Source organism: Lacerta agilis, chromosome 6, assembly GCF_009819535.1.
Source record: "Lacerta agilis isolate rLacAgi1 chromosome 6, rLacAgi1.pri, whole genome shotgun sequence".
In the NCBI taxonomy this organism is placed as follows: domain Eukaryota; kingdom Metazoa; phylum Chordata; class Lepidosauria; order Squamata; family Lacertidae; genus Lacerta; species Lacerta agilis.
In genome coordinates, this window is record NC_046317.1 from 33,618,916 (window position 1) to 33,644,051 (window position 25,136).

The following is a 25,136-nucleotide window of genomic DNA, read 5'->3' on the forward strand; positions in this document are numbered from 1 at the left end:
TTATTTTAAGCATCTGTGTTCTCAACATTTATAGGCTGATCTACAACCCAAGTGGATGGTGGTAAAGAGCTAGAATTTTGATAAGATTTTCTTGTAGCATCACAAAGTTAACTGGGATAAAATTTCTGTTGTTCCTCAGGGATTGTTGCACTGAGCTGGACTGTCTATGAAACATCAGTTCCTAAGGAAACAGAACAGCTTGAAGCATCCTGTGAAGATAGAAAGGAGAAGCTTGTCCAAAACCAGGACAGAACTGTGGAATTGCAATACTAGCTTTCTCTCTCATGTTGAGATAGCGGAAATGACAAAAATATTGTCATGATTATTCTACAGGATCCATCTAGGAGTGCAATCCCGTGTCCATCTATGTAGGCGTAAACCCCTCTGGCATTAATGGGACTGCAAAAGTGTATTTCTTAGACACTGTCATTCACCTAGGGTGACCAGATGGAAAAGAGAACAGGGATCCTGCACCTTTTGTACAGAAGAGGTAATTTCAGCAAGTGTAGCTTGTCATACAGCAGAGGCTGTTTGAGGGCAACATGATTGGTTCTCTTTGCATTTGCCAAGCCATATGAAGGAGATGTGAGGACAGCTTCCTAGGTTCCTAGAGTCCTCAGTTCTCCTTCCCAAAGCCTAGTTAGTGCTTACCCAGTTTGGGGAGGAGGTAGGAGGGCTGTAGGACCCTGCTGGAGACCTCACACCTCTTTCCCAAAGCCCAGCATGGCGTGAGGGCTGGGGAGGAGCACCAAATTTTGGCCTAGCTCAGGGCGCCATAGTACCAAAGTCCACCCCTACCTATAGCTGTATCTGCTGAAATCCCCTCTTTTTCACAGCACAGCAGGAATCAAGTCCTCTTTTGTATCTGTATATTCTTTATGAATTCCAACTCATTTTAAACTTGATAGCAGTCATTCCTGTAATGTCCTCAGCTGTTTTTTTTAAAAAAAATAATGATGGCTAATGTCAATAAATAATTTTAAAATGGAATTTGATATTTTTAGATGTCAGCTTTTTGCTTTAGCTTTCATACTTTTGCTGAAATTGAATACTTACTGGGTTTGGCATCTCCAAAACTGGGATTGTAGTAATGGATGAAAGTATCCTGTTTGTGTGTTAATACGAAGTAAAGTTAGTTATACAGTTGGGGGGGGGGTCTGTTGGGAAATCATAGGGTCAATTTATTCTCTGACACAATTTAACAATGCATTATCCATTTCTCAAAAGTTTTTAAGTACAGTACTGTACTTTACTGCTTTTATCTTACCATGGAAATTATGTGGAGGTTGGTTCACTGTAATATTCGCAGGTTTGGAACTTCCTTTTGAATTATGTGCTGTCACATGGAGAATGGTAGCTGCTGGGGGAACCAAAACTCGGCATTTTGTTTCTGTCGTTTTACATAAATCCACAATTTCTCCTTGGTTTTCATAGAACACCCTGTAGCCCAAAATTCTTCCCCTGCTCTCCTTAGGAAAAAATGGCTGGGATGTGGGAAGGAAGAGAAGGAAGAGAAAGCAAGATAATTGCCTTTAGAAAGCTGCATTGTGGGTTTTTTTTGGGGGGGGGGCGTTCATGCAGTTTCACATGCACAGCAGCTAAGGGGAAAATGTGATTAAACCTGCATTTCCTTAGCTGCTTGCCAACCACTGCAACAGAAGCCAATGCAAAGAAGAGCCTAACTCAGGGGTAGGCAAACTAAGGCCTGGGGGCCTGATGCGGCCCAATCACCTTCTCAATCTGGCCCGCAGACAGTCCGGGAATCAGCATGTTTTTACACTAGTAGAATGTGTCCTTTTATTTAAAATACACCTCTGGGTTATTTGTGGGGCACAGGAATTCGTTCATCCCCCCCCCAAAAAAAATATAGTCTGCCCCCCGCCACATGGTCTGAGGGATGGTGGACCGGCCCACGGCTGAAAAAGGTTGCTGACCCCTGGCCTAACTGTTTGTAGTCACCAGGAGTGTGGGAAAGCAGCCGGGGAAGGCTTGCTTAACTCTTTCCCTGCTGCTTCACCTCTCCAAGTTGCCCCCTCCCCAGCAGTTTTTCCTTCTTTAAATTAATTCTTAGAATCAAGTAAGGTGGCATTTCTAATGTTTCCTGTATGCAGTTGTGTATTTTTCCTAGCCTTTAGTGATGTTATTGTGTCAAAATACAACCCCATGGCAGATTCTCCCCAGTATTGGCCCCAAGTGAAGAAATTGCCTTATATTTTTAATACCTTTCTGAATTCTAGACCTTATGAAAATAAGACCACCCTGGACTCCCTCAACCTGCAATGTGTGCAGTCTGGAAAGGAGGACGATATCACCTTGATTAAGATGACCACCTCTTGGCTACCATTCGGGTAAGTTGGCCCCAGAAACCTCCACACATCGAGTACTGAAGAAGGTTCTGCATATAAACAAACAAACAAACAAAAATACAACAACAACAAAATATGAAAATGGGTTTTTTTTGCCCACTGACTTTCAATTTAAATCATGGTAAAAAGTCTGTCTTGATCTGTTACTTGTTTTGGTCTTGCACATATAGAAAAGAGCAAAGGCATCTATTGCAAAATCCTAACTGTAAACATTTGCAGCTAAAGAGATGTTTTCTGTGTGTATGGTGATCTACAGCAGTGTGGGAAATGAAGACTAGAGGTTGCCACTAGACCATCCTATTTGGCAGAAAAGCACAGACTCTGCTAAGAAAAGAAAAATCAAATAGTACAGAGCTAAAAACATAAAAACTAACAAGAAAGAATATTTAAATACATTAGAATCAGGAAAGAGTTGCTGTTATTGCTGCCATTAAAGGTAAAGGGACCCCTGACCATTAGGTCCAGTCGCGGACGAAACTGGGGTTGCAGTGCTCATCTCGCTTTACTGGCCAAGGGAGCCGGCATACAGCTTCCGGGTCATATGGCCAGCATGACTAAGCCGCTTCTGGTGAACCAGAGCAGCGCACAGAAACACAGTTTACCTTCCCGCCGGAGTGGTACCTGTTTATCTACTTACACTTTGACATGCTTTCGAACTGCTAGGCTGGCAGGAGCAGGGACCAAGCAATGGGAGCCACCCACCTTCTGATCGGCAAGCCCTAGGCTCTGTGGTTTAACCCACAGCACCACCCGCTGCCATTAGTAGGTGCAAATGTGTTCTTTATTTTTTTATTTCTATCCACATCTATATACAGTGGTACCTTGGGTTACGAACTGAATTCGTTCTGGAGGTCCATTCTTAACCTGAAACTGTTCTTAACCTGAGGTACCACTTTAGCTAATGAGGCCTTCTGCTGCTGCTGCACCGTCGCCGCACAATTTTTGTTCTCATGCTGAAGCAAAGTTCTTAACCCAAGGTACTATTTCTGGGTTAGCGGGTCTGTAATCTGAAGTGTCTGTAACCTGAAGCATCTGTAACCCGAGGTACCACTGTATAGATTTATTAGAATCAGGTATGGAGGAGTGATGATCTGTCTTGTTACTAAAGAAATCTCACTAAAGACTCCCCCCACCAAAAAAATCTGCAATTTAAGGGCACTTCAGTCACATGTGTTTATAGGTGCTGACTCCTTGACACCCACTCAAACACATGGGTGAATTGCCTTGGTTGTTTGAAAGACCTGTCTCAAGGTAATATACCAGCCATGGGTCACTTTTTGTGAAAGTTCCCTTGTCAGAGCTGACAATGACTTGTAAGGAGCTTAGCCCATAACCAGGTGCGTATCTGGAGGTGGGTATGGCTGACAAGGTTGGTAGAGACGGGGTGTGTGTGCAAAAGTTGCACATCTCTACTCAGGCTTGGAGTGGGTAGGAGCCTTCTCACATGCTCTCAGGGTCACTCCTCTGCTGCCCTGGGCAACCAACATCTCCTTGCCAAGGGTGCAAAGGATCCTAGTTATGCCTCTGCCATAACCCATTCTATGAGTCTGCTTCCAATGGGCGTTATCCAGGCTCTTATGCAGTATTCAGGATCACTAGTGTTCTCTACTGCTAGGCCACATTATTTTCCAAGAATACAGCTTTGGTTCTTAGTGAGTTAGGCTTTTGAACTCCTCACCTCCTCAGGCCAGGCTGACCCTAACCATTAAGCATAGTGAGGCAGCCACCTGAGGCAGCCAATTTTTAGGTGTTCTGAAAGAGTAGGGAGAGAGAGACACATGTGAGATCATTTGCCTCATCTACTAGAATAACATGACCATCATTAGTTACAATGCGCCTTGACTTGGAGTGTTTGGGCACTATTTGTTGGTCAACCTTCAGAAAGGCATTTTGCTGCCTTAAGCATAGCAGCAAAGTCCCCAAAGCCAGCTAAGTTATTCTGGTGCCTGAGGCAGAAAATTCCTCAAGCACCTCTCCCACATACCAGGGAGTAAAAAAAATAAAATGAAAACCCACTGCTCCCTTTTCATGGCACACAAAACCAGCTGCAATGAGGTAGTCCTCACTATGCCTAATTAATGATGCAACTGAGCTTCAGGTAGCAAAGCATCTTGGGTCAGTGGCCCTGATTCAGGCAACAATACTGTGGCTAATTGGTTATTTGACAAAACGACAAGTAATCGCCAGTTGGCAGACTATGCCCACAAGTTTTGGCTGAAACTGAAATAGGTTGTGTTGAGAGCCCAAAGGCTTCCATGAATTTTAACAGCTAACAATTTCAAGAGGTGCAGCTTTTCTCTAGGGGAGTGAGGAGAACGGCTTCAGCTGATTCATGCCCCACTTCCATGTATTAAAGGTGCAGCAAGAGGTAGTAAAAGGGGGGTGCTTATCCCTGAAAGCCAGCTATTTCCAATGAAATGAAATGAAGCAGTTGGTAAGTTCTTCGTACTGTTCTTTTGTTTTGCCAGCAGGGGTCACTACTACTATTACTACTAAAACAGCTTATTGTGATAAAGGCTCCTAGAGAGGCTTAAGAGCACTGCAGTGGCACATTAGGCAAATGAGGCTGTGTGGCTCAGGGTTTCACCTCCTGTTGTCAGCCATTCTTCCCCTGCCCTCTGAGGCTGCCACTATTTCTGCAGATGGAGGCAAAGTCAAGCCTACTGCTGCTGTCCCACCCTGCAACTCTCATGCCCCTTAGAGGAAGCCTGCTTAGAGCAATTTAGGCCTGGCCTAGCAGATTTGTTTAACTTCTTTCCTTTATAGCCTGCTTAGCTTAAGATACTGTAAAACACACACACACACAAAATTGGGTAGTCAGCTTTGACAGAAAAAGCGGAGTGCAGTTGACGGATGTTGTACACATTGTGTGTGTACTTACTCATTAATAAATATCTGTACTTCTAAATTACTGTGTTGAATATGGAGCTTCATATAGAAGATAACACACACATCACTTTGGGAAGTTCATTTATGATTACATAAGGCTACTTGCCTTATGATGAACAATTTGGGAGAACAGAGTATGTTTAGCCTGGTAAAGAGGATACTGAGAGGAGATATGATAGTCATCTTCAAATATCTAGGGCCGTCACCTGGAAGATGGAGCAAGCTTGTTTTCTCCTGCTCCAGAGGGTAGGAGCCAAACCAATGGCTTCAAGTTACAAGAAAGGAGATTGACTAAACATCAGAAATAACTTTTTGACAGTGGAACAGATGCCCATGATAGGTGGTGGACTTTCCTTTCTTGGTGGTTTTTGAGCGGAGATTGGATGGCCATCTGTCATGGATGCTTTAATTGAAACTCCTGTGTTGCAGGGGGTTGGACGAGATAATTCTCAGGGTCCCTTCTGACTCTACAATTCTATGAGTCTATGATTCTCTATAATGTCTAAGGCAGCTTTCCCATTCCTAATGCCTCACTGAACTCAACAGGACTTACTTCTTAGTGAAGATGCATAGGATTGTGGTGTAATTTACTTTTATTTGCATATAAAACTTCAAAGGAGGGGAAAAGATTGTTGTTGACTCCTCTGCTGTAGAGGCAGGATAGGCACAATCATTTCACTTTTCAATTTATGAATGAATTTCCAGCTCACGGTGTATTGTGCAACTGAAACTGAAATAGGGTATATACACTCTCTTATCAGGGGATTTTCCATGGACTTTTAAGATTCGTAATACCACAATGAGGTAATATTTGCTACCAAAGTGATACAATCTGTAGAAGACAACACAGGAAATAAGAGCGCAACCAAAGATATAATCAGGTATTCCAGTTCCTGAGCTGATAAAGGTACAGCTTCCTTTGCACACTTGGTGCTGAAAATGTGCTCAGAATGTTATGCTTGTTGCAACTTAAATCTCTTGAAGCATTCCTGTTACAATCCTCTCTGTACAAACAACTGAATAAAAGGACTTGGAGGTCAGGGAAGAGAGAGCAGTGAAACTCACCTGCCTCAGGAGTCATATGCACTGCAGATTCGCTCCATTTGCTCCAAAAGCTTTGGGCGTGAGTTAGTTTGCATCTAACTTGAAACTCATACTCCATGTTTGCATCTAAATTGTACTCAGTTTGATGTTCCCTTTTAAAGTCAGCATCCCATTTTCTAACCTAAAATGGAAAAGCAACAGGATAATTATGTATTGTTCTATCCACTGTCTAGATCAGAGATTCCAAAATCACCGCCATAAAAAAGTTATGGTGTGTCAAGAGAAAAAAATGTTTTTCAAAGCATTTGCTCTTGTGAGCCCAAAGTCATGGATCTCTGAATATTTATAAAGGTGAGGTGTATCTTCAGTTTCTTTTTGTTTTGTTGTTGTTGAACATCCTTCTTCAATTTCAGTTCAGAAAGATAGTGTTCCTCTGTTATATATAAAAAGGGGGAGACACTGGTCTGGTTTAACCTACTTTATAGCATGAGGCATGAGGACTGTTCAGACCACTCACAATTAAATATAAGTAAAATTGTACCAAAGGAATATCTCTTCTATTTCAGTGGATGGGATACCACTATTAGAGAGTGAATTATGCTGGGTGTAGTCTGACTCACTCAGTTACTTTACATGTTGTAGAAGAGAGATACCTACAACTTAGAGAATTGTTATTATGGATTGTGTGCCCATGGTAACAAGCTCAAATAAGTGTGTGTTCCTTTCTGTATTGCTATTCCTAGTATAAACAACAACATAGTACTTTCAAGTGTTCAAAGTGCTTCACAAGCACTATCTAGATATAAAATTACACCTGTAAGCCAAATCACTCTTATCCCTCATGTAGCAGATGAGGGGACTTAGGTTGAAGAGTGGCTTGCCTAAGGCTACCTTGTGAGCTCATGCCACAAGGTCAGATTCAAACTAGGACTGTCTGATTATGTTCATCCTTTTAGCAACTATGCCAACACCTGTAGTTCCAGATGTTTGTGCACTACAACCAGGGCCGGATTTAGGTTTGATGAGGCCCTAAGCTACTGAAGGTAATGGGGCCCTTTATATGTCCAGCTGTCCTTTGTCAACAACAAATTGTCGCTGTTTTTGTGTTGAATATATGCTATATGGTAATTTATGGGCCTAATAGGTATCTAACCAGTGATATTTTAGGGAGCAGGCTAGCAGGCAGGGCCCTTACTTAGGTACATCATAGGAGCCTACATAACACAAAACACTGTTGTTGTATGTGGGTTTTCTTTTATTTGTTTTTTATCTTATATTTTGGAAATGTACATCCAGTTTTTTCCCCTTTACATTTTTTGGGGGGCCCCAAGAGAGTGGGGCGCTAAGCTATAGCTTGTTTAGCTTATACGTAAATTCGGCACTGACTACAACTCCCATCATCCCTGGCCACTGGTCATGCTGGCCAAGAATAAAGGGAGCTGTAGTGCAATAGTATCGGGGGACCTAACATCTGGGAAAGGCTGCTCTATACTATCCCAGGTAGCATGTTTTCTTCATGTAGGAACAAAATATTATGTGTGGACTTTTTATGTATACTAATACACACACATACAGGAGAGTTGGCTCTGTATACATGTAGTTGTGTATCCATAAGTCAGTGACAGCAATCCTTACACTACTAAGAAACATCCAAAGACAGTGCACTACAGATGGGCTCTAAGTCTTTGTTGGATGCAAGTTGCCACTGCATACAAGTTACATTTCATAAAATAGAGGTGAGGAAACTTTTTTCCTGCTGAGGGCCACACTCCATCAGGGTAAACTGTCAGGGGCCATATTTTGTCAGTGGGTGGGGCCACAGCTTTAAATATTCATATTGGTTTTTAATGCTGCACGTGCTAGATGCTCTATAATTAATTGTTTTTTATTGCTTCTTTTATTTCTTGTATTTCATAGTATTACAGTTCAAATTCTATGGAATTCAAATTGTGATACAATACAATATAACATATAGGTAACAGTAAAGGGACCCCTGACCGTTAGGTCCAGTTGCAGATGACTCTGGGGTTGCGGCACTTATCTTGCTTTACTGGCCGAGGGAGCCGGCATACAGCTTCCAGGTCATGTGGCCAGCATGACTAAGCCACTTCTGGTGAACCAGAGCAGCGCACGGAAATGCCATTTACCTTCCTGCCGGAGCGGTACCTATTTATCTACTTGCAGTGCATGCTTTCGAACTGCTAGGTTGGCAGGAGCTGGGACCGAGCAATGGGAGCTCACCCCATCGCGGGGATTCGAACCGCAGACCTTCTGATCGGCAAGCCCTAGGCTCTGTGGTTTAACCCACAGCGCCACCCACGTCCCTAATATAACATATAAAAGAAGCAATAAAAATCCATCAATCACAGAGCATCTAGCAGTTGCTCCAACAGGCAAAAAAAACCTCTTAACAATTATTAAGTGGTCCATGAGGAAAAAGAGTTTGCAAACCACTCAAATAGTTCTTGATAGTGCCAATATGTCCTAATGTGTGTGTGCGCACACAAACACATGTGATATTCACCAAAGCGCAGAAGGCATATGAATATATGCAACATACGCATTCTATGAGCAGGTAACATTTCACATCAATTTCTTTGTAAAACTCTTGTATTTGTAAAACTCTGTGCAGGAAGCTATTGAAATCTTACTACTACATAAAGTCATGCATGGAAGGTTTAGCACCAAAATCTATGAAAAGCAGCAGCCAAACCACTGCTTATGATACACACAAAAACCCAGAATGGGTTGCCTCACATGCCAAGTTTCGCCTGTCTTCTCCTTGTATCGTTCTTCGCAATAAGTCTCATTGATTGCAGTTTGCTTTTCCCAATGTATTGTAGTCTTAAATAATGGAGAGTCTACAATCTGGATAATAATGGGTGTAGCTGGTACCACTAAAAGAGATAAAACAATGTTAAATCCAGTCTCTGCTGATGAAACTATTATTATTATTATTATTATTATTATTATTATTATTATTATATTGCCTTTCATTTCAAGAATTAAAACCAATGTTGTCTGCTAACAAGGTCAGGGAGCAATTGGAGGAGAGGCAAAAAGAGTACATTTCAGAAGGCCAGTTTAACCAACTCAGAGGAATTATGTCCTAGTGGCTAACTGGGATATATATTGCTCCATGTGTAGTTGATTCTAGCTGTTTTTTACCTCAAGCATTTAAGTATTGGACCACAAGCCAAGATCACTGTCTGCCACAAGCATAGAACAGGTGCAGCAGTGTTTCAACTCAGCAGTGAGTGAAATAATCTCCTAGTGATATTCTGATCCCCAATAGGATAAACAGCAGATTAAGAAATTAGGGTGGTCGGGTTTGGAATTGTGGAAGGTGTGTGCTGCACAAAACCCAATGTAACTTCAGGCTATATGCAATTCTGTTTCCTGTACTTCCTCTTTTATAGTATGGGTAGCTGCTATCTGAACACACTCCTAATGTAGACAAGGCATCAATCATGCAGTCTCCAGTAGTTGTGCAAAGCACTATAGCCATAAAACTACTGCCTCTTTCAAATTATAGCAATGGCATGTTGAAACCTGCACCCACAGAAGGAAGAGGCACTCATGGAAGAACCTCTTTAGCTCTCAGGACAGAAGAATCCACAGAGCAAAGATGGGACCCAAGATCATGCCTATAAATATACACCAAGTATCTGTGCACCATTAGAAGTATCACTCCTTTTAATAGCAAACTCAGGTGCTGAGGGCCTCTGTGAAAACAAGAGGTTTGCAGCAGTACAGAATAAACTAAGGAGACAAATCTCAACAAAAATAGTCCAATGGGTACTCAGCAAGCTCAATAGCTGCAGAATGCTGACAGATGGCGAGGGGAAGAGGGCAAATTTGGGGTTGTGCAGACTTGACTGCTGTAGGCGGGCATGTCTGGCTACTAATACTCCTATTAGGAGGCATTAATAGGTTGAAGCATCTTGTAGGTAATAATTATTATTATTATTTTATTATTTATACCCCTCCCATCTGGCTGGGTTTCCCCAGCCACTCTATTCTCAAATCTTCCATCATGATCTTAATTTTATAAATTTAGTCATATACTAGACTAAAAACAAAACCAGCTTTTAAAAAAGAAAGTTTAGAAATGACTGCACACTACCTAGATCATCAAGGTGAACATACAGTTCTTCTGAGCAGTTCGTTCCCAAGTGATTTTCAGCATAGACCCCAACATAAAATGTTTGGTTTTTCCACATTTGACTCAGAGGGATGGTACCTGAGGCATTGTTTGCCTGAAATGTTTTATTTTCTTCTCCCTGAAAACTATAAAGATCAAACAATCAAGAAGCATATTACTCTGCTGTAACTGTAAACTAAAAATCTAAATTAGCTGCTTTTAAAAAAGCAGATTACATTACACTTGGTCTTAGCCAAAAGGCCTAAAAGCCTTGTTAACCATACTAAAATATTAAAATTTAAAAGTAGATAAAAAAACAAAAAGCAAAAAATATTATTAATAAGAAGTAGGTGTTGTTCTAACATTGTTGTAGAGGCACGTGGCCCCTTGCCTCTTCCTTTCTCAGGGCACTCTGATTAAACTGTGAGGTCATTAAATCCCAACCTGGTCCAATGGCAACCTCGCCATGGATGTTGAAGTCACCCAGAATTATTGTCTGGGATCCACCAATACCATTCTCAAGATGACCTCAGCCAGGTTAGCGAGGGAGAATGTTGCGCAGCTGGGTGGACAGCATACCAACAATATATCCCTGTCTCTTAGGACGCAACTTCAGATGCTGCCCTGCTCCAAGGCAGAGATTTCCCAGTGAGGGAGAACAAATTGTGAACCGCAGCAAACCCACCTCCCTGGCCCTCTAGCCAAGGTTTGTGCTGCACCAAATATCCAGTGAGACAGAGCAGGGTAAGATCTGCCCACCCATTTCTCCTACTCACGTCTCAGTAGCTACACCAGGTCATCACACTCATCCATAATTAGATAATGACTGACTTGCCATGTAACATGCCATTTGGCCCAAAGCACATTGATCCCCTGAAGTGAGTGGAACAAGAGTTGTTGTTGTTGTTTTACTGTGCCTGGGTCATGCCTATTTGCTGCCATAATGTTTATATTTGCAAAATAAGAATAATACAAAAACAGACTGGGAGGAGCTATTTTAAGTGTGTCCTGAGAGTTGGCCATACCCATGGGGACTTTTGACATTCCACCCCACATCCTGGGTTTGAGCTGGAACCGCCATGGGACATCGCAAACTGTTTTTGAAACTCATGTTGAAAGTACATTTTCATCGCAGATTGTGGACCTGCTGTTCAAGTGTTATACAAGCTCCAACCATCCTTGGCTGCTTGAAACTAATTTCAGCCAAAGCACATGCTGCTAGACTGCAGATTGAGGCATGTTTGCCGCTTCTGCTGAGTGTGGAACTCTCTGATATAAGAGGTGAATCATGACTACCACCAAAAGGGCACCTCTAGTGACCTGCTCTCGCCCCCCGCCCCCACTCCCTGAAAATGTAAGTAGGACACCAGCTTTTTTTCAGTCATCAGCACTACACCACATGCACGATCGTCACTGGTTTGTGAGTTGTCTCTCACCACAAGTTTAGTCCACATAGTCAGACCACAATGTCAGTTGCAGCCTTTGTCGTGTCTTAATCTTTGGTTAAACTCACAGTTAACCTAGTTTTAGGAGCAAACTTGACATTACCTGCAAATTCTTGTCACATAGCTTCCCAACAATGTTTTGTATGTGCTTTAAAAAAGAACAGGGGGGAGGGGGGAGAACCAGACTCGGAAGGCTGCATTTTTAAGCAGTGGGGTGCTGATTTACTTAACTGTTTTACCCTGAGCTGCAAAAGTTTGCCCCAGCCAAATCTCTGCCTCTCTCCACAGCCACCAACCCAGTTCCAGGTGCATATTTACACTTGCAAATGATCATCTGAAGTTCTGTGGGGGTGGGCAGCAGCCAGGGGTGATTATGTGTAGCAAAATGGTGCTGAGAAAAGCATCAAGCACCCTCCTACCTATCACTTCTCTTCAAAACTGCAGCCCACTAAAGGCTACTTTCCTTAAAAAAATAAGCTAAACTGTTGAAATTAAGCATAGAATCATAGAGTTGGGAGGGACCCTGAGGGTCATCTAGTCTGATTTGAGATAGATGTTTCAATCAACTTTCTTACCTTTTCAAATATAGGTTGTACCTAGTGCTTAGTTGTGTGTTCTTGCCTGGGTCCCAAGTGCATGTCATGTTATCCGAATACTCATATATGACACAGGTTAAGTTGGTTGGCATGTCTGGTGAATCTACAAATTACAAAGCATGTAAGATTCTATTGATTCAAAACACATAAAGGTAGTTAATGGGTGGCTTATCAAGTGACTAAATACTTTACCATGTCTTCTGTTACTCTAAATCACATTTCCCCCCCCCCAAAAAAAATTAAAAGAGCTATTTTCCTTAAGAAGAAAAAGAACAGCCTGAGCAGTTTGAAGTTGCAGTCTTGAGCACACTAATGTGAAAGTTATACTGAAGTGAATGGGGTTCACTTATAGGCATGTAGTTTAGGAGTGAGTTACCAGTCTAGCAAAGAATTTTAAAATGTTCTGCAACCACTATGCAATCTTTATTATCTTGCAGTTCGTTATTCTAAGGTCAAAGCTTGAAACAGCTTTTACAGGATAATATCCTGTTTTAAATCCACCTCAGAAACTGGTATTTCATCAATACTGGCCATTTTTAAAAGCACTGCAAGATTAGGTTTTGCTCATCTTTTAATTTAAACTATCTTTATGCCTAAGCTGTGAAGTCTACTGGTCTGAAGTTAAAGCTCAGAGCTGCTGTTCTTCTGATCTGCATTAACTTTTCAGTTAGTGGGCATCTCTCCTCCCAGTGGTTCAATCTTATAAGCCAACTGAAGTACCGGTATCTCCAAATATCCTACTGAGGCTAGAGATATACCGTATACTATCAATGGAAAAAGTGTTCATGGTAGTAGTTGTTAATTTATACAACCAGTGGCATGTACTGAAATAGTTGTTGGTTGTAGTAATATATTATTCACTTGGAAACAAGACATTTCTATGCACGTTAATTTCAGAGTAAGCTCCACTGCATACAGTAGAAGTTACTTAAAATAAATATACATGTTACTGAGTCAGTGAAACTTACATCAATGTGTTTGGCAGTGTGATCTTTATTTATTTACACACACACACACACACAATTTTTTTTCATATGTAATAGCAAAGCAGCATACAATGTCAAAAATACAAAAAATGTAAAATTATAAATGAAGCAGCTGCTGCTGTTGAGTAACAAGTTTAGGCCTAAGTACTACTGTGTTGAGTGGGTTTGTTCCCTAGATATTAGGAGTGTTTAGGATTGCAGCCTAAGATCAAAGCCCTTAGCTAATAATTTTTAAATTAAAAATGTAAAGCCCCACCAGCAAAATGTCATCCTTACCTATTTCCTCGTTGGTCTTTTGCCAAAACACACAGCAAAGAGTCTTGTGATGCCTTTAAATACTAGCCGTTTTAATACTGCATAAGATTTCATAGACTATAGTTTACTTCATCAAATGCTTGCCTCAGTGGCTGATCATTTCAATCACTAACTCATTTTACTTCCCAAATTAATTGAAATGAATTACAAGCAGCAAAATTACCTACACAGCATACACATAAATTACTTACGGCCCACGCAAAATTCTGTTCCACATATTAATTGGTTTTTTCCTGGAGGACATACAGTATAACAAAGGACTGTGGAAAATGAAATGTTATAATCATGAAGTTGAAGTTGAACTGTAGTTTTGTTTATAACTGACACCAATCTGTCCTCGACCTCCCTTTGATTTAGACGCATATGTTTTTTAGCATTCTGACAGACAGCTTTATCGGAATGGCAGTTTATGGTAATATTCTGGCCCACTTGAATCGTTGAAGCTGGTTCCGTCCACACCTTCCCACGACAATGTATAGTATCTGGGGGGGGGGGGAGAATAAATTAATTGCCATAAATATCTTAGCAATTATTTTTTAAAAAACAACAACAACAACATACGCAACCTAATCAGGTACCCACTATCTGGACAAAATATTTCAGTGGTACTCCTATAATCCCAAAATCTAATAAAATCTTGAAAAGATAGAGCAACAAGCACAATCTGGAACGTTTGACGAGTCCTCAGGTATGGAGGGACTTAGGGACAAATTCCATATTTTTGTTAGAAGATCAACAAATTCATATTTGAGTTTTATTAGAACACTTGAGTGGATACCATTCGGACCTGGTGATATTTCAGTTTTCATTTTGTCAGTAAGGCCTAGAACTTTGTCTCTTATCACCACTATTTGCTTCAGTTCCTCAGACTCCATTCCTGCCATTTATCTTCCACCAGGAAGACATTTGTGAATAATTTGTTCAGCTTCTCTGCAATCTCCTTATCCTCCTTTAGCACACCTTGAACTCCCTGGTCATCCAAAGGTCTGACCACCTCCCTAGCCAGTCTCCTACTGCTCACATATTTTATTTTATTTTTGTCTTAATGTTTTTGATGATAAAGCACTGAGGAGTCTATTTAGAGGCATAAACTAATTCTCTTTTACTGAGGAAAAAGATAACCTTTTAAATGATTTTTATCAAAAAGGAAATGGCAATTTGAGCTGAATCACTGAAAGTACAAATACTATTTTAAAAATAAGATTAGAGGCCTGCATCACTGCTGACAAATGTATTTTGGGGAATGATATGAGTAGGAGATGGAAAGCACATCCTAGAACCATGTTTCTACACATTTTCAGCAATATCTAACTGAGAACGACATTAACATATCTTAAATCTCTAACCATTGATTTACACTTCCTCTGAGTGTGGGTCCCATGTGTTTGAAGACAACATTTACTCTCCATATAGCTCTATAAGGAAATGACTGATTTGTATTGCAATCCAAAGAATGTTCACTCAGAAGAAATCTCACTCTGTTTAATGAGGCTTATTCACATGTAAGTGTGCAAAGGATAGCAGCCTTCACCCCCCACACCCTATATTTCTGTTCCATGTGTTCCTCTAAGATCTAGTCCTTCCTTTTGGCCCTCATGGGTTGTTGGCCCAATTCTCAAGCATCTTTGTTGAGTACATCTACTAGTAACTAGGAGAATATAGGTACTCAACAAATAATGTTTGGTAATCTATGTTCCCTGTTTACAAGGACGGCCATACACTCGGATTTTCCTGGACATTACTGGGATTTCAAAGGCAGAACTGACATCTGGGGGGATTTCTGAAATGTGGCGCTTTGTCCTGGATCTTAGGCAAATCAATTGGAAAATCATTTGGGGTGTCCTGGTTTTTACTTTTTGAAATATGGCAACCCTACGGTTTACATGAAGGGTTCTCCAGGTCAGCCTTTAGTTGTCTGTTGCAATGACCCTAATGCTGAAATCAATCCTAAGATGGATACAAAAATATTTTTCTTCTTCTCTCCTAACACTGGAACTCAAGGATATCCAATGAAGCTGAATGTGGGATGATTCAGGACAGATGAAAGAAGTACTTCCTCACAGCACATAGTTAAACTATGGCATGGCTACTATGCACAATGGCTATGTGCTGCCTCCACTGTCAGGGCAGTGTGCCTCTGAATGATAGGTACAGAAATGCATAGCTTGACGGGTTAACCCACAGTGTATCTGTATTCATCCTTCCATCACATAATCAAGCTAAGCAGCAATTAGGGTAAGTGTACGTATTATATACTTATATCACATTTGAACCACATTCTTTCCCTCAAATAATTCTGGGCACTATCGTTTGCTAAGGTTTACTGGGAATCAGGGGCGTCGCTGGGGAGGGGCGGTAGGGGCGGTACGCCCCCAGTGACAGGGTGAGCAGCGGCGGGTGGGGGTGTCAAGCGGCGGCCCCTCCCGTCACTCCCACGCGCCGCCGCTCCCTCCGTCACCCCGGGAGCAGCAGCGCTGCACGGACGGGGTGCTCGTTCGGCCGAGCGAGCACCCCGTCCAGTGCAGCGCTGCTGCTCCCGGGGTGACCGGTGGTGCGTGGGGAGTTGTGGGAGGGGCCGCCGCTTGACACCCCCACCCGCCGCTGCTCACCCTGCTCACCGCCGCTCGCTCCGTCGCCGTGGGAGCAGCAGCGCACAGTGTGTGTGGTGCTGCTGCTCCTGGGGCGACGGAACGAATGGCGGCAAAAGGGAAAGGGGGGAGCAAACGGGCGCTTTTCTCCCCTTTCGGACGCTTCTTTCAATGCTGGCTGGGCTGCAGAGCCGCAGCCCAGCCAGCACCGAAAGAAGCGTCCGAAAATGAAAAGGGGGGGAAGCAAACGGGCGCTTTTCTCCCCTTTCGGTCACTTCTTTCGGTGCCGGCTGGGCTGCAGAGGCGCAGCCCAGCCAGCGCCGAAAGAAGCGTCCAAAAGGGAAAGTGGGGGGGAGCAAACGGCCGCTTAAACGCGCCTGTTTGCTTCTCCCCCCCCCCTTTCGGCCGCCCCTTTGGGCGCCAAAAGGGAGAGAAAAGGAAGCAAAGCTGGCGCGTTCAAGCATGCACATGCCGCAATGCCCCGCCCCCAGGGGTGCCTCTTGGCTTGCCGCCCCTGGCAGCCAAGGGGCTAGAAACGCCCCTGCTGGGAATGGTAACTCTGTGGGGCGTAGAGGAAGTGCAGTGCCCATGATTCATTGAGGAAAAGAATGTGTTTCGAATGTGCTTTACAGGTATAGCTTGTACACAACTCTGTTTCCAGAAGCAGCTGCACAGAAAGAGTGCCAGTTATGAGAAACCCAACCAGTCTCAAAGCCACTTCCCCACTTCTTCCTGGAGCAATGTTTCGCATTAAAAAAAAAAAAATCAAATTGGCCAAGAAAGAAAAACCACATACACATATTTTTAAGGAAAACTAAAAGCCTGGGTAAAGGTAGATGTGTCAATACCAGAGAGAAGGGGGAAGCAGAGCATGCGCTGCAACAGAAAAACCCACACTGGCCCCTGTAGGTAAAGGTAAAGGTACCCCTGACTGTTAGGTCCAGTCGTGGACGACTCTGGGGTTGCGCAGTCATCTCACTCTACAGGCCAAGGGAGCCGGCGTTAGTCCGCAGACAGCTTCCAGGTCATGTGGCCAGCATGACTAAGCCGCTTCTGGCGAAACCAGAGCAGCACACGGAAATACTGTTTACCTTCCCGCCGGAGCGGTACCTATTTATCTACTTGTACTTTGACGTGCTATCGAACTGCTAGGTGGGCAGGAGCTGGAACCGAACAATGGGAGCTCACCCCATCGCGGGGATTCGAACTGCCAACCTTCTGATCGGCAAGCCCTAGGCTCAGTGATTTAGACCACAGCGCCACCCACGTCCCAGTAGGTAGGTATGTCCATATGCAACCCAAGTTAATAACTAGTATTGGTTCAAAAGGTTGAGTGCACTGTGAGCAGATTTCCACATTTGCACAAATATAAGTGCTATGGGTCTATAAGCAGTTGGGCTTTGTAACTTGGATGTTTAATTTGACAGAGGATTTTTATCCCTTTCACTGAGACCTCTTATCTGAGAATGACAAACGCTTCACATGAAGTCTCTTGGCCTCTAACAAATAACCCATCATAACTAGTTGTGTTTACTTATGAACATGGAAAATTAAACCCTTGCCCATTCAGTGTATCCTGATTATCTTTTTTTTTTTTTTAAACAGAATTTATTAGCATTTTCATAATATAACACAAACCCAACCCCACACCTACAGATACAAAAACAAATACAAATACACATAATGTCAGGATTCTTCTTCTTATTTATATACCTTACAAAAAAAAAAATTCTAGTTCTAAATCTTGACGTTTGACTTCCCCCGCCTATTCACCTTCGGTTTTAAATCAATATACTATTTCCTTAACAACTTTTCTCTATAAAAAAATTTAACTTTACTTAAAAAAAAAGATAACATACTTATCTTAATCTTTGCATTATAACCTAAATCATAACCAAATATTCTTATAGCTAAACTTATTTCTTCTATCCTTTATCATGCTGCTTTTAACTTAAAATTCAATATCTCCTTACTTATTTAAAATAAACTTGTAATTAACAGACTTCACACTCCAATTTCAGATACCATGGCAGACCATTTGGATTATACATTTAGTACTTCAACCCACTCCCCCTCTGTCCATTGTCTTTTTCTGTCTTTCACCGGAACCAAATCTCCAATTGTCTTCCTCTGAGTGTCCACAGGTCCAGGCAACATCCACAACAAACCCCGCATCAAGCCTCAGGGTCTTCATCACTTCCATGGGCTCCTCCGTTTCTTTTTCTTCTTCTTCTTGTAGAAATCTCAATTCCATGTCCCTTGCCCCCGAGCTGCCACCTCGGAGTCTGGATATTGTAAATTTTCCCGTTCCAGGGCTGCCACCCCTAGAAATCGGCTCCTCCTCCTTTCGGAGTTGCCCAGCCATTTCAAACCATTCTTCCAGCGCCCCTCCCAGCTCTTTGCCAAGGTTTGATTTCATTGTGTAAAACTTTTGAAAAGCCTCCTCTGTGGAAAATAAGTCCTTTTTATTTATAATTCCACTCAAAACTTGTAGTTTTCGATTAAGCAGTTCCAGCTGCAAGACAGTGAGCATTTCCTCATCCTTTAAACCAGAGTTCGATACCAGTGCGAGCACAAAGTCTAGCATTTTGGGAGAGAGGGTGAGTATCAGATTTCAGTTCCTGTCTCTTCCTTCCTTTGTTTCAGTTTTTTCCCACGACAAACCAAGTCGTCGCCATTTCTCCGAAGCCGGAGTATAAAGACCAAAGCTTCAAATGGAGATATTTTTTCCCCAGTTAACCCCCGAGGGGAAATCTCAACAGTCTCAGTTTTTAAATTCCAAATACTTTCTATCGATTGTTGTAGCAGCAGTCACTTAAAGAGTTAATTTATTTCACCACCCGAAGGGAGGGAGGCGGGCTGCCTTTCTTCTTTCCCCCAGATCGTTCCAGGAATTACAAAGAGTCAATCAATTACTCACAGCCTCTGGGTTCTTATCAGCTCCTTAAAGACAGGTAGAACTTAGACGCTCATCACAGGCTTTGTCGCCCCATTTACATCCCGGTTGGGGCATGTCCCCTATAGCCCGGCTCCGTCGTCCCTTCACCCCCACTCCCCCTTTACAGGGGGAGCGGGGGAAGGGTTCGGAGCCACAACGGGCACAGCCGGGGAGCCCAGGGTGCGGGACGCTCTTCCCGCACCCCAACCGGAGCCCCGCTATGCGGCTGCAGGGCTCCTAACCCCCGGGATGGACTGGGTGCTTCGCAGCCGAAGCATCCCACGACCACCCGTAATGGCGTCAGCCGCCGGAAGTCCAGTGTATCCTGATTATCAGCTCAAACCAAGTTCTCAAGTGGAAGACGATTCTAATAAAGAATTATTTTTATTTTTATTCCAAGTGACCCTTTTGCTCAATCAGATTCCCATATTGAATCATTCTGTCAGGTACACTCAATTAGCCTGGCCACTTTACAGAAACCACTCAGACTGATATCTGCACTGAGATATGACTGACTCTTTCTGCTGTATTGCCAATTAGCCAAATCCTACACTGGCTCCATTGAAGGCTTGCATATAGGAAACATGGCAGCTGATATAAATTACTAGATTTCACAAATTCATTATCTCCCAGTGTCTTAGAAGACATAATACTTAACTTGCTCTGTAATTGCTGAACAATGATGAGAAAGGACGACTTGGCATATTTTGCAGAAGAGTATGTATAATACCACTAAAATGTTAGCTGTAACCATCGTTCTAATGATGTCATCTGCAAAAAAAAGCAGTGAATAAAAACAAAGGACAATAAATTATGGGCTTTTTCTATTAAATTATTTCCTAAACAGTAAAGAAAAACAATGTCATAAAACATCAATGACAGAATGTTGAACAAAGACCTATTCAACTGGAAGTGGTGAAATTGGCATAGGAAATAAATTCCTGCAACCATACTTACCTCTATAATTAGTACAAAATCGTTAACAAAACTTCATTAACAAAAGTACACTGAATGTAGGTTAGGCCTTATGACACCTTCTAAGTACAGTGAATATTCAATCGTGCCTCGTATTATCTTGCTGGACAATAGTTATGTAAGGATGTTTCTATTTTAGGATAACCTCAGGAGGTAACATTGGGATCCATAAATGAAGAATACTGCATATGAAAATCTGAAACTTGGGGTGGATGGTGTGTTAGGGTAGGGTAGTACCCAGGGTTTTTCCAGTCAGAACTCACCAGAACTCAGTTCCAGCATCTTTCAGGTAGACACCATTGTCATTATAAGAGAACAAGGGAGGCTTTCATGGTGAGTTCCAGCTAGTCCCTTTCTTCCAGAAAAAGTGCCGGTACTGCATGCCCTTGAGTACCCCCAGGGGAAAAAAACTGGTTCCGGCACCTCTTTTTCTAGAAAAATAGCACTGGTAGTACCTCTGGTGTGGGACGTACCTTTCTGGGGTAGCTTGTCCATCTTTGGTCCCCACTCTGCACTCAGCTTTCACCTGTGGCTCCTAGAAGCTGTCAGCATGTGGAGGTGCCCACACCCCAGGAATGACTTTGACTGGCCAGCTAAACCAGGTGAGAGTAGTTGATGGTCCTCAGACCCTCAGTAAGTTAAGAACTTCCTTTGCAAGTGAAGACTGGCTCCAGCAGATTGAGTGGAAGAGACAAATAGTGGGTCCAACGGTCAAGAAGGCATTTTTTGCACATGTTGTAAAGGGAAGTTAAGGGCAGATGGGACTCATCAACCTGGGAAGGTAGCCCATCTAGGAGATACCTTGCAGCATATCTTCAGGATAAGAAAAGGCTAAGGAGTAAACCCTACACAGATCTGGAGTAGAAGTCCCTAAGAGGGTTGGATGGCACCTCACACATCTCTTTCCAGCAACTCCTGCAGCCCAGCTGATGCCAAATGTATTGCTCTGCTTTCCTTTGGACCACATCAGCGAGGACAACAACAAGGCTGGGGTGGAAAGAGCTACTAAAGGCTTAACTTTTACCTCCCTGCAACCTATCACCCCATCCCCAAACTCATTTGGGATTGTAGAAGCAGTTGAGTGGTTCTTTGGTTCCTTTCTTTGGATTCCAAGTTAAATGTAGGTTTGACACTACTGTACCATAGTACACAATGCAAGGTCAATTTCTTAAGTATTGGAGGGAGCTATCATAGCAAGCAGTTAAACATAAGTTGCTCTCTAGACAGTCTAGCTTTGGGTAGTCTTCGTACAATTTTACTTAAACCACTTTAATATTCCGTACACAATGAATTTTGTAATTTGGGAATGAGGAAATAAAGCCATCCTACTCTCAAATGCTGTTTTAGTGCTGTAATTAAATGCAGCTTTTGTCTTGGAACTTTGAAGCGGGGATTCAGTGTTTCTTGTTAATTTTCCCCATTTAATTAAAGAGATTTAAAGTTGCAGTGCAGTGTCCCCAGTGACATGCAATGACTCTGGATAAAAGATCCCTAGATATCTTGCTTCTGAAGCTACATCTGTAAATGTGCATGTTTCTCTGATGTGTGATTAGGGACACAAACAGTCCTGCTAACACTCTCCACAAGAGATCTCGCTTGCAGAGAACCCGGTTGGAAGAGCAGAACCCTGAAAAAAAACCTCAATTCAAGCAGCTCACACTGACAAAAGCAAGGCATCCCCAACAAGCAAAGCCAGGGACAAAATAGGAACAGTGATTTACAAGGTTACCTACACTGGATAGGTAACAAGAACAGGAACAATCTCTGATAGCTAGATATTTAATCTTAAAATAGAATGCTTCAGCACTAGTACGTGCTTCACCACATCTGTCAGAGGAGGGGTCTATATCCTAAAGAACTCTAGTGTAGATGTGTGTAGAATAAAGCAGGCACGTCCAACAGGTATATCGTGATCTACCGGTAGATCACTGGATGTCTGTGGTAGATCACTGGCTCACCCCAAAGAAGCCCAACAACTTTGGCTCCCCTAAAAATAGCTCATTTTTTGCCCTGCACCCCCAAAAGTGGGGCTTTCCTTCTCCCTAAAAAAAGCTCAACAACAACTTTGATCTGAATGCCTAAAAAACGGGCCTTCCTCCTCCCCCAAAAAGCTCAAGAATTTTCACCTGAACCCCCCCAAAAGTGGGTAGATTACTACCAGTTTTTAACTCTGTAAGTAGATCACAGTCTCTTGGGAGTTGGCCACCCCTGGAAAGGGAAAGAATAAATGCAATATCTTAACAGGTGATAGAAATAGGGATAAGCCTGTCAAACAGGAAGAACTGGTGCCTATGGGAAGATCAAGACCATCTCTGTTATACCAGTTAAGCACAAAACATCTTAACATTGCATGCTCTGAAATTTTATAACAGTCAAATGCTAATAAATTTTAACTGCTGTAGAAAATATTTACACCCACCAGTTAACAGCAAGGTCAAAGATTTGGAAAACAACCCCACATAGTTCAGGCTTATCAATTGTCTTGAAGATATTGATAGATTTACCTTATTCTCCATCAGGCCATGTGCCCCAGTTCCACGCTTAACTTGATTTCATTACTAATAGTTGCAGAATAAAACTTTCCTTCTTCCCTAATGTATCTTATTCAGAATTCACTGCTGCATGAATCAACAGAGAAGGGGGGAAGAGAAGCAGTTAGTTGGTGACCTACATTACCAATAATTTGAGAACAGCATATTGTTTCTGGTTTAAGAAACTTCTACTCTGTATGAGTCAGTCTGTAGGAAAACCCACAGCTCTTTAAAAAAGAAAAATCTGCCTACTTTCTCCTAACCCCTCCCACCTCCTTGAAGCCTGGTTCTAAGGTAATTTTAGGTTATGGGTTTCCTATCAGATTTCTGTGAAGTGTGAGTTCCTTTCTGGGGTAACACCTGGCCACTCGCTTAAGTTTATCAAAAGGATGTTGATAGCATTGATATCCCAGCAACCTGTCTCCATGGGAGCTAAGAAGGCAAGCTAGGGATGGGGGCAGCTTATCTCTGTCTGAAAGAGAACAAAAAACAGACTGCAGTTTAAGTAAGAGGAAATATGCTGAGTTGGGGTTCTGTATGAATCCTAGGCTGCTGGAGATTTGATATGCTGGGCTTTGGTTGTCTGTTGAATGTTTGAGCTATTTTTCCATCTATGCTCAACCTGTGTATTTGTAAATAAACCAAATATTATGCCAGTACATCTCTAGAGATTGCCTTCCAAAAGTAATGAAAGCTGAGTAAATGCTGCAGCCATGGAACTCTCACTGCCTGGAGAACTGCAGCGAGCACAATATTGCATTTATAGCATGCCCTAAGCCAGGGGTCAGCAAACTTTTTCAGCAGGCGCCGGTCCACAGTCCCTCATACCTTGTGGGGGCCCGGACTATATTTGTTGGGGGGGGGAATGAACGAATTCCTATGCCCCACAAATAACCCAGAGATGCATCACCTATAATTGTCGGAATACGTTTCACGGATCCGCCATGGATTCACATTTATTTGGTTATTTTATGAGTTTTTTAAGGTCTACTTTTAGTATGATTGCGCGCAAAAGCGAAAGTGAAAGCATGAATGAATAGTGTGGTTCACTTATGAGATTAATCCGCCTTTATTTTATAGTTCCGGTCATGTTCAAAGTTGTTAATGAGCGTTAAACTTGCTTCCCGCCTTTTTGGAGGGCAGCAACAGTGATTTTATTGGTTGAGGCATTGATGATGATGTCACGTTTGTTCCCTAATAAAAGGCAGAGGCACCCCGCTTAGGCACGTTCTTTTTGGTTAGTCGCACGTTCTTTTACTTTAAGTTCAGGGTTTAGTTTAAGGGTATTGGGAGCGGGCTGGACGGGTTGGATGGGTTTTTCTTTAGTTAGAGTTAGATCGCGGAAGATTATTCGGTTTTAGTTTTAGATAGGTTCTTTTAGGTTAGCCTAGGGTTAGGCCCGCGGAAGATATTTCGGTTTTAGTTTATTTAGTTAGCCTCGCGGAAGATTGGGCGCGCAGGGTCTTTAAGCTTAGGAGAACTTAGCTTAGGGGACGAGCCTACGCGGGTTCTGCCGAAGCCACTAAAGATACAACCGGTGTCTGTCTTCCTTTGGGGTTAAAGGGGGGAGTAAAGTAAAATTTTTAATTTCTTTAAACTGGTCCGTCTATTCAGAGTCAGGGTATATATTTTATTTCACGAGGCAACTTTTCATTAAAGAAGGCAATTAGGAACTCACACACCATCAGAGTCTTCAATTGGCTTACTCATCATCCTTCAGACTGTGAGGCTTGGCCGGCGACCGTGCTCAAAAGCACGCGGAACGCTGGCCGCTTTCCCCGCAACTGGTACCTCGTGCATAACCAGTCCAAGGCCGTGCACGAGGAGCTCCAGCACCCAAACCCCGACATATAATAAAGTGCAAGTGTCTCTGCGTCCAGTCCCTGTGTCCGTGGGATTGCGCTACTGCGCATGTGCCCCACGGACAGCCGTTGGGACTTGGAGCGCAGAGACTTCGGGCGGCCAGGCGAAACTGTTGAAGCGGCGGGTGTGCGCTCGCATGGACTTCTAAGCGGCAGCGGCCGTTACAAGTGGCAGCGGGCGAGCGATGTCAAGCGAGAGCTGCTTGGTTGTTAGAAAAAAAACATGAGATAAGCGAGAGCTGCTCAGTCAGCTCTGCAAGTTGCGCATTTTGTCAGGGCAACTTTCTCTAATTATCTGTACCAGCACAAGTTTTCAGCAGTATTCATATCAAAATTGTCCAGCCTTGGTTCTACTAGGGTGTTTCTAGATAGTCAATTCTTTATTCAAACCGATCATTGCTCTTCTCTTCCACGAGGATACCTGCAGCTGGTGTTCCATACTACAAGATATTAATCT

The 25,136-nt window shown here is 42.7% G+C and overlaps 1 protein-coding gene across 1 annotated transcript in view; it reads right to left on the minus strand.

Annotated features, from left to right (window-relative positions):
* Positions 1-20,077, minus strand: part of IL23R (interleukin 23 receptor) — a 28,836-nt gene extending 8,759 nt beyond the window's left edge. Inside the window, exons 1-8 of the mRNA XM_033151111.1 lie at positions 19,969-20,077; positions 13,977-14,267; positions 12,464-12,587; positions 10,426-10,589; positions 9,057-9,196; positions 6,321-6,480; positions 2,313-2,395; positions 1,268-1,484 (exon numbers count right to left, since the gene is read on the minus strand). Of these exons, the coding sequence (XP_033007002.1) occupies positions 1,268-1,484; positions 2,313-2,395; positions 6,321-6,480; positions 9,057-9,196; positions 10,426-10,589; positions 12,464-12,587; positions 13,977-14,267; positions 19,969-20,065 (1,276 nt within the window). The 5' untranslated portion in view covers positions 20,066-20,077. The remainder of the gene's footprint in view (positions 1-1,267; positions 1,485-2,312; positions 2,396-6,320; positions 6,481-9,056; positions 9,197-10,425; positions 10,590-12,463; positions 12,588-13,976; positions 14,268-19,968) is intronic.
* Between the last annotated feature and the right edge of the window lie 5,059 nt (positions 20,078-25,136).